The sequence below is a fragment of the Galeopterus variegatus genome, unplaced genomic scaffold (genome assembly GCF_000696425.1).
Source record: "Galeopterus variegatus unplaced genomic scaffold, G_variegatus-3.0.2 Scaffold3506, whole genome shotgun sequence".
Classification (NCBI taxonomy): domain Eukaryota; kingdom Metazoa; phylum Chordata; class Mammalia; order Dermoptera; family Cynocephalidae; genus Galeopterus; species Galeopterus variegatus.
Genome location: NW_007729617.1, coordinates 104,371 through 114,477, shown reverse-complemented (window position 1 = coordinate 114,477; position 10,107 = coordinate 104,371). Strand labels below are relative to the sequence as shown.

The 10,107-nt window shown below is 52.7% G+C and overlaps 1 protein-coding gene across 1 annotated transcript in view; it reads right to left on the bottom strand.

The window, feature by feature from the left end:
- ADAMTS2 (ADAM metallopeptidase with thrombospondin type 1 motif, 2) overlaps positions 1-10,107 on the bottom strand; it is a 112,382-nt gene that overhangs the window by 50,184 nt on the left and 52,091 nt on the right. Inside the window, exon 5 of the mRNA XM_008585249.1 lies at positions 2,200-2,356. Coding sequence (XP_008583471.1) covers positions 2,200-2,356 — 157 coding nt within the window. The remainder of the gene's footprint in view (positions 1-2,199; positions 2,357-10,107) is intronic.

The following is a 10,107-nucleotide window of genomic DNA, read 5'->3' as shown; positions in this document are numbered from 1 at the left end:
TCCTTGTATATTCTGGATATTAATCCTTGGTTGGATGCATAGTTTTCAAATATTTTCTCCCACTCAGTAGGTTGTCTTTTTGCTCTGTTAATTGTTTCTTTTGCTGTGTAGAACTTTTTAGTTTGATATGATCCCACCTGTTTATTTTTCCTTTGGTTGCCCGTGCCTTGGCTTGCCCTCAACGTTAAATGCGTGAGATTCATCCGTGTCGTGGTGGGCAGTTGTTGTGCTTTTCACTGCTGCATGGATATCTCACGATTCATTTATCCACTCTCCTGCTGATGGATTTAAGCTGTTGCCTGTGTAGGAGTTACCACAATAACACTGCTGCCCGACCCACGGGTGCATGTGGGCCTGTGCTTCTGGTGGGTGTATGTCCAGGGGTGTAGTTGCTGAGCAGGTGCATGTTCAGCTTTAACAGATATCGCCCAATTGTTTTCCAAAGTCGTTGTACCAGTTTATATTCCTACCAGAGCAGTATGAGAATTACACACCCACGCCCTCACCAAGACGCGGCGTTTCAGTCTGTTTTATTTTAATCCGTCCATTAGGTGTGTCCTGGAGTCTCACTGAAGTTTTCACTGCACTGCCCTGATGTCCACTGAGGTCGAGCACCTCTTCATAGGTTTATTGGTCATTCATACTTGCTCATTTTCCTGCTGGATTGTTTGTCTTAGTATCATTATTATTATTGATTTGTAGGAGCTCTTCATATACTTCAGTTATAAGTACCTTTTTAGATATATGTGGCTGTGGATTGACTGAATTGTGTCCCCCAAAGTTCATATATTAGAAGCTTAAGTCCCCACTGTAGCTGTTGACAGTGGGGAATCCTATTATGGGAATTGAAAGGTGGGGCCTTGAAGAGGTGATTGGGTTGTGAGGACCATGCTGTAATGAGTGGATTAATAATGGTGGTCAGGGGCGTGGTTCTGAGGGCTTTAAAAGAAGAGCACATGAGAGGTGAGTCTCTCTCTGCTCCACCACTTTTTCCCCTGGGTCACTGTCATCACCACCAAGGCCTTCACCAGCCATGCTGCCTGGACTTTGGACTTTCCAGCCCCTGAAACTGTAAGCAATAAATTTTATTTTCTTATAAATTACCCAGTTGCAGATATTTTGTTATAAGCAACTGATATGGACAAATACACATGTATTATGAATATTTTCTCCTGGGGGATTAATCGTGCCTTTAATGAACAAAAGTTTTTAAAGTGAATGAGGTACTGCCAATCTTTTCCATTGAGTTAGTGCTTTTAGTTTTTTTAAAGAAAACTTACCTCATTCCAAGAACATGGAGATATTCTCTCATATCATCTTCTGTAAGTTTTATTATTTCCTCTTTCGTATTTAAATCTAAAATTCACCTGACATGATCTCTGTATATAGAGTGAGGTAGGGATGCCAAGCTTCATTTCTTTCTCCAGTTTGGATATTCAGTTCACCCAACACCATTTGTTAAAAAGACTGTCTACTCTGAAGTGTCACCTTTGCAATAAATCAAGTGTCCATGCATGCACTGGCTCAATTTGTACTCTGTATTTTGTTCTAATGGTTTACTCATATTGGCCAATTCTTGCATCAAAATTATAATCTTTAACTATTGTATTTTTATAAATATAATAGTAAATATATTATTTTATATAGTTATACATATATACATCCATTTGTTGTTAGAATATAGGAATTCAATTGATTTTTGTATATTAACATTATCTCCAACAATCTTGATAAAGTTAACCAATAATTCTATTAATTTATTTATAGATTTTTTTGGAATCAACCATGATTGTAGCCTTGTCAATTTCTTCTTTTAGGTCTGTCAGTTTTACATAAGTTTAAATCTTTATGTAAAGATCTCTAAACTTTTAAAGGTTAGCAACTATTTAAATTTGTTTTTTAGAAGCCCGGGAAGCAACTAATCCTAAAACCCAGCCTCAGGCTCTGTCTGGTCTTTGGGCTGCCAGGCCCGGACTCTGTCCATTTTACCACCTCTGATCTTCCTTGGTTTCTGGTGGTTTCCCAGAGCCAGGAGGTCGCCAGCACTGACCCAGACCCTCACCCAGCTAAAGTGGCCACAGCCACGCCCTGCCCTGACCCTGTTCCCTGGCCTGGAGCAAGACTGTGGGGCTCCTCGCATGGCCAATGGCGCATCCCCAGCTTCGCTCCTCTCTGTGTCCCTGCAGGTGGGAGGCTCACCTTGCATGCCCGAAGGCCCAAAGTCCTGCCGTGTGAGGAAGATGGCGTGGTCGTGGTACTCGTCGTGGCCCGTGTCTGGCTTCTGCTGGAGGTAGGCCCAGCGGCAGACATTCTCCAGGCTCTGAGAAGGGTTCCCAATCTCGATGAGGCTCATGGACTGTAGTGGGGGAAGGGAGGGAGGCAAGAGAAGAGTTAGCATCTGATGGACTAGTTGGGGGCTAAGCAGGTCACCATGTTGACAGACCTCATGCATTGGGGACCTGGTCCAGGTGGCACTAAGCCCCTTGCCCAGTCACTCTCAGGACCTGCCTCTCACTTGGTTCCATTCTCCTGAAAGTGTGCTCCCGGTCACACTCACCTGCATTAATTTCCATGCAAAGCCACTGCACAGTTTTCAGGTGACATGTGGAAGCAGAGCTCTGAGGTCATCTAAGACCTCATATAGTCCATTCATTACCCCCAGCTCATTTCCGGAAGTCCCTGCATGCTATTCGGCACTTATTCTGTGCAGGCCCAGGATGGGAGGTAAATGCAACATGGACCTCACCCCAAAGAGCTCACAGTTCTGGGAGAGTCCAGAGCAGGTGAAATGGAAATCCCAATATGCTGTGCAAGCCCAGAGGAAGGGGAAAACAACCCTATATCTTCCCCCAGTTTGAAGGCATTTACAGAACACAACACAATGGAGGAAAGGAAATTGCAACTGATAGAGCAAAGGAGCCATATAAAGAACGAGGGCATAATGAGAGCAGTCCTCAGAAATCATGGCTACGAAGCCATGGGGAACAATCATATGCCATTTTGTATCATGACGCACACCTGATGGCCAGGGCTGGCTAGGGGCTGATGGCACAGCACACTTGCCCTGCACTGTGACACTGGCAGACATGCTCAGCCCGTCTTCACAACCACCCTGGGGGGTGGGAAACTGAGGCTCGGAGAAGTTAAGTAGCTTTCCCCAGGTCACACACTAGGAAGTGGAGGAGTTGAGATCTAAACCCAGGAAGCCTGAAACTAAAATCTGTATTCTACCCATAGCCCGAAACTGCCTCCCCCAATGAAACCTGTAGGATATTGTCTCAAAAGCAAGGCTCCCCTGGGAAGAATTCTCCCTTTTTCTCTCCACGACCCTCACAGCAGGCTCCGTGGTTCCTGCTCTCAGCACCACTCCCACCACCAAAGAAGTTCCCACCAAGAGTCCCGAGCATGTTCTTTTTCTCTTTAAGGATATATCTGTCCATAAAATAAAGATGTACATTCCTTGGCAGATACGTATGCAGGCATTCTGTTTCTTCTCTTGCGTAAATATATCCACAAGGTATAGCCACGTATTTCTCTGTGTGTATAAGCAGCAAAGAGTAGATACAGGGGATTGTTAGTAAGCCAGGTAGTTCCAGAAGAAGGAAGGATTCAAGGCCAGTGAAAACAAGTCATGACCAGGTCTCCTGTGTTACGTAAGTCAGTGACTTACAAGCTGGCAGACCAGGCCCCACGCACACAGCCAGCTGGGAAGGCTTTATCTCCTGCTCCTGGGAGCTGAGATTACTCCCTGTAACAAGATGTCAATGAGCCCTAATAAAGTAAGTCACAAATTGGAGTGAGACCTCTCGCGACCAGGACTTGCTGGACATTGGTACAGAAATGGACAGCCCAGGGGACGCCGGGGGAGGGCAAGAGGTGGTGCACTTCCTGGCCCCTTGCGATTGGAAGGAGCATGTGACTAGCTCCAGCCAATGAGCTGTGAGCAAAAGTGGAGCGTGTCTCTTCCTGGTTGGAGCATTTGATTGCCCACTGAGAGCCACTGGAGATCTCTCCTACTGGGACATGATCCAGCAACATGGAGATCGTGGCTGCTCTGTCACCCAGGCCCTGAGTGACAAGAAGACCAGAATCCTCTGACAATTCACGGTGAACATACAGCATGAGCAGAAAATAAGTCTTTGTTGTTTTAAGTCACTGGGATGTGGAGCTTGTTTGTTTCTGCAGCATAACCTTGCCCGCTCTGACTGACACAGGAGGAGCAGAGGAAGGGAGTGGGCATCGGCATTGCATCCCAGCCAGACCCCACAGCTCATCCCCAGAGTCCCTGCCAGGAGGTACCTGCCCCCAGGTAACCTTGAGATGTCACAGCTCTGAAGGAGGAATCAAGTGAAAAGACCCCCTTCTCACTGCCTCTAACTAGGGGAGTGAGCCTTGGGTGGCATGAGAAGGAAGGGGTGCTCATGGGTGGATCTGACCTGGTGCTAGTGCTTGGGGCCTCGTGGTTGGTTGCACGCCCCGAGCTTAAAACTGCCAGCCCAGGTCAGCACAAAGGTCACTAACAACCACTTTATCTAGACGGCTGCAGAGCCCCCAACTGGGGTGCAACCCCCCACCCTCACTCCATAATGCCCTCTGCTCAGCTCAGCAGCCCTGCTGACCATCTCCAGTGAAAGGGGCCTTGTTCCCTCCAGGGTGTGCCTCCCAGCCCAAAGGTCAGGAGATTATTCCCCGTGGTGAACTTGCCTGCCCTCAGGGTTCTACATCCTGTGGAGTGGGACAGACAATTCTAGTCTGGTCCCTTCCACTGCCCTGGTGGACTGCAGTTACTTTTACCTGACATCTTTTCACAATCGCAGACCCCAGGCGTTGGGGGTGGGAGGGCCCAGGCCTGGCTAATGCCAGCACTGCATCTTCCTGGGCACCATGATGGATGCGGCCACGGAGTGGTAAGGTGTGAGACGGTGAGCCCAGAGCTGCTGTGGGTCAAGAATCGGAAGCAACTTAGCTGGGTTTCTCTGGCTCAGGGTCTCTCCTGAGATTGTTGTCAAGCAGAGACCAGGGCTGCAGTCTCGCCTACAGGCTCCACGGGGAAGGGCCGGCTCCCAAGCTCACTCACGTAGTTACGGGCTGGATTCGGTTCCTCCTGGCTGCTGCAATGAGTTTTTCACTGCAACATGTGGGCCTCTCCCTCCCACGAATGACCACGCATCCAAGACAGAAGCCACAGTCTGTTTATAATCTAATCTCGGTCCAGGCCACACTCAGGGTGCGGGGACTACACCAGGGTGTGAATGCCAAGAGGCACGGCCACTGGGGACCATTCTAGAGGCTGCCTGCCACACGTGTCTCATTGACGTGCCACGAAACTCTTCTTGTGAAAGCCAGTTCCGAGGGGTGTTATTGTCATTCGCGGCTCAGAGAGTCCTGAGCAATGTGCTTCCTCCTTTGAGGGGACCATGGGGACCCAGTCAGGGGCACTGGCTGGCAGATGAAGGACGTGGCTTGTCTCTTGGGGCCATCTGACATGTCCCATACCAGTGGGAGAAGTGCCCTGGTGAAGCCTTTGAGGAGTTAAGAGTTCAGCCAGAAAGACACACCCCGATATCAGGACCAGAGAGCAGGAATATGGCCATCAGGTAGAGGAGAGCCAGAGGCAGGAGACAGGCTGAAGCAGGGCTGGAACAAGCAGGCTGGGGACATGCTGAGAGGCCCACCGTCTTCAGTAGTGGGCACGGGGGAGTTCTGGGAGGATGTTGCAAACCCAGGTGCCTACGGGGGCAAGGCAGATGACGTAGGTCAGTGGGGCACGGTGGCCGTGAGACAAATAAGTCTGTCTTTTCTTTTCCCAGTTTTGAAGGGGTAAGGCTACAGAGGGATATTTCCCCATTATGACAAGGAAGGGGAGTTGCAGTAAGGAGAGGTGAGGACTGCAGCAAACCAAGGGGCCACGCACAGCCGAGGGGGCGCCATTCACTCAGCACCAGCCTGCTGCTGGTGTACAAGATCCGAGGCCCAGAGTTGCCAGATTGGATTTCTCAGGTCAATTCATAAAGCTGGATTTTGCAAAGATGCCAACCTAATAGTAAATGTTGGATCAAATTAAAATAAGTTCTGTGGACAAAGCAAACTCATCTCCCACCAGTTGGAAAAGCCTGGAACAAAGACCCTCAAGTGGACGGCCACTCTCCACGCTCCTCAGACTAGGGCACCACCTCTCTCCTACCAGACGCTGGGCTTCCGTGCTTCAGCCCAGGTTCCCAGCCCCTCTTGGCAGCCAAAGTGCTGCTGCTACGGGGGGATGATTTATTGAAATATTGATTTGTGTTTTGTTCTTGCCTTGTATTGTTCTTCGCCCATTCCAAGAAGGCAGACTGCCACTTGCGTTCTCCAGCCCCAAGGGGGTTTGTGCTGTGGGATCCAGAGCTGATGGGGTGAAGGACCCCCTTCCTGGCTTTGGGGTTCTGAGGAGACTCTCTTGGAGGAGAGGGGCAGAGAGAAGGGCTGAGGGTGCAGCACAGGCAGGAGAAGCTGCCCAGGAGCCCTGGGAAGACAGGACTTCCAGAGACAGTGACTGCGGCCGGATCTGAGAGCTGGGTGTTGGATGTGGGGCACCCTGAGAAGACAAGGAGGGGGTTATGCCAGGGTCCAGGCATCCGGGGACTCAACTCATCACTGGGATCTTCAGGGACAAGTTATGGGAGTTGCTTGTACTTCCTGTCTCTCTGCTGATGTCCCAACTTTTCCAAGATTCTGGTCAATATCAGATGGCACAAAGGAGCCAGGAGGCAGGTCCTCATCCTTGCTGGGTCTGGGGTGTTCAAGAGGCTGTGGGGTGCCCAGGGGCCCTCCACCTTGTGCCCAGCAGCAGGGGTAGTGCCCACGTGCATTTTAGAAAGAGCCCTCTGAGTCAGAGGGGAGGAAGGGGTGGCTGAGATGAGTAGGGATTGGCTGGTGCAGCTCAGGAGGGTCAGGGCCTGGCGGTGTCAGAGCTGGTAGTGTGGATGATGGGGCAGGGACGGTGCCCAGTTTCCAGCTTTGGTGATGGTGGCAATGAGGGCTGCAGAGGAGGAGGTACAGGGAGAGAGCTGCAAGCTCAGAGGGAGAGTGTGGGGTCCGCAGTGCCCAGGGGCACAGTCATGGGGATAGGATCGTCCTTCCTGCCTGGCTTTCTCCCTTGGTAAGATAGGAGCTTGGTAGTTTGGCTTTAGATAGCTCTCCCGCTTCTCGGGGTGCAGCCCTCGCAGGTGATCAGTCCAAGTGTTCTGCCCCAAGGCCAAGAGCTGGCCCAGGACCCAAGTTAGGCTGATGAAGCAAAGGTTCAAAAAGACTGAACAGCTGCTGAAGTAGGTTTGCCTAGTGGCGGCCTCCAATACAGCCTCCCATGATTTCCCGCCTCCTGCACCCCAGGACTCTCATGACTTACTGGGAGGCACTGGCCACCTTCCCAAAGGTTCCGCATGCCTCTAAGTCTTCACACAGACACAGATGTCCAGGCAGGTCTGGGGCCCAGGAGGGAGGTGTGGGCTGGCTGTGGACAGGGCAAGGCACCCAGTGCTAGATGCACTCCAACTGCAGCTGGCCCAGCGGCGGGCAGCCCACTGGGAGAACCCAGGCCAGGAGTCGTTCCAGGGTTGGGTGGTAGCTGTGGGGTCAATTTCCTGAGTGAATGAGGACCTCTGAACTGGGGAGGGGGGGGCAGAATCTTCAGAGTAGGAACAGCTCCTGGAACTCCCAGCCCCAGCATGGTGACCCCAGAAGGGCCAGGCCCGAGAAGCTGTGGACGGTCTCTGCCCAACCAGCTCAGGATGCAGGAGGAGTCCTGTGTAGCCTGATCCTTCCTCACCCACTGATCAGCCCTGGCTCAAAGCATGGAAACAGGTGGGCTTCCCGAGAGTCTCACTGGGGCCTTTGTGGGGCCCCTAAGTTGCATTATCCTCTGCCAGCACCCCTGTGGTTCTGCCACCTGAGATCCCTGTTTGGATGTGGCATCTGTCATTGCAAACACAGGCTCCCAATCTGCCTGCAGTGCCTGAATGTCCTGGGCCTCAGGGCCCAGGCTTGCCCTGCCCACCCTTCCTGCCCACTCCTGGGTGTGGGCAGAAATTCTCCTTGGCCACCATGAGCACCAACCTATCTGCTAAGCTGGTTCACAGAGCTGCTCAGACACAGGAGACGGACACTCGCCCCAAGACCCTCCCAGAGCAGCATGAGGGGCCTGACCCCGAGAAGCTGGTGTTCAATAGTCATTAGGCTGAGAGCAGCCACTAGCCTGTCTGGCTCTCCTGGCCTGGGCTGGAGAGGGTCTGAGGACTTGCATGAAGGACCGTGTGGAATAGAGGGCTCGGTGACCCCTTGCCTTGGGGTTAAGAGGGTGGCTTTGCTGAGCTTTCCCCAGGGCTGACATAAGTCTGGGCCAGGGTGACCCTGTAGGCCCCCAGGGAACAGACAGGAACTTATGGGGGGGAGCGGGGCTCACGGGCTTTGGGTGAGCAAGTGGACTGTCCAGCTCCAATCCCCAGACAAACACCCTGCCTTGGCCGTGGCGGCCCTGGCTCTGAGCCGCCTGCCTCAGTCCCATCTCGCTGACGCTGTCCCTGGCCACACAGGGCACCTAATGTTGACGTCTGTCACTCTCGCTGGCCTCTGAGTCTGCTGAATCATATGCTTATTAAGGGCAGGGTGGACGTTGGACTCCAGTCCGTGTCCCAGGCCTGGCCCACGCTTGTGCTTAGTAGTAGCACCTGCTCATTCCTTCCTTCCACAAAGATCTACTGAGCAGCTCCTGGCTCTGCTCTGGATGCAGAGGATGCCACAGCAAAGGAGGCCTGCCTGCCGCGCGCACACGGGTCCCGCAGGCCACGAGTGAACGAATGCAAGCAGGATCCTGCGCACACTCAGGAGCCAGGTGCTCAATGTGTGCCCCGCACTGGGCTCAGGACCTACATCTATCATCTCATTTAAATGTTACAACTGTCCTAAGATATACATGCTGTTATTATCCTATCCTTTTCCAGATGAGAAACTGCAACTCAGACAGCTGAAGTAACTTATCCAAAGCCCCACAACTACAGAGGTAGAGGGGGACCTGGAAGCCAGCCAGTGGTGGCCATGAGGTCCCTCCAGGCTCCCTCCAGGCTCCCTCCAACCCCTTGCAGGGTGGAAGGCAAAGAAAGAGCGGGGCACCGAGACGGCCACCAGGTGGCGCTGCTGCCACAAGAACGGCAGCTCCTGGGGCCGGACTGGCCGGCTGGGCTGCTCCCTGAACCCAGCGCTGGGCTGCACTACCAACCAGCCTCCACCAGGCACTGGGGACCTCAGAGGCCTGAGACAGCCTCTGGAGTCCACTCCTAAATAAATCAATTAAGACCTGTGCAAAAAGTTCTGTTCCAATCATTGCTCTCTGACATTTCCATTGTTTGTTCTGGAATGAACTGAATTATTTATGCTCTTCCCTCCTTCAGTCAAGGAGACGGGAGGAAAACGGAATCAGCAGTCTGGAAGTTTCCCCTGGCACCGCACCTGGCACTGGTGGCACTGGGGGCAGCTCTGCTGGGTGGGCACAAGCCTGGTCCAGAGGCTCACCAGGGCCACAGGCAGGTGACAGGTGGGCTCACCTCAGCAGCATGAGGGCCCCAGACTCAGAGGCCTGGTCCAAATCCCTCCCGTGCTCTGTCGTCTTGGACAAGTTCCCTCGCTGTCCCAGGCTCCCCATCTGCAAAACGGACACAACCACAGGCCAAGCCTGGAACACGAGGGCACTGTCTGTGACAGTGCAGGTGAGCATCGTCAGTGCCCACAGTGCTCTTTGCCCTTGTCTCTGCTGTAGTCACAATGACAAGGTGGAGATATGACACCAGCCCTGGGGGAGCTGTCCCACCGCAGTGCTGGCCTGCAGCTCCAGCAGCACATGCGCCTGCAGATCTGGCTGCAGCCGAAGCCTTGTCAGTGGCCCTGGCCGCAGAGGGAGTGCCTGCCTCAGACCAGCCCCCCCCAAACAGGTGAAGGACAGGGAGGCTGGGTCCAGGTGAGCAGAACACATTTCTCAACCCCATCACTGCTGACATTTGCAGCCAGATAATTTTCCACGCAGGGGCTGTCCCATACACTGCAGGGTGTTGAGCAACACCCTTGGTCTCCATTTTCCAG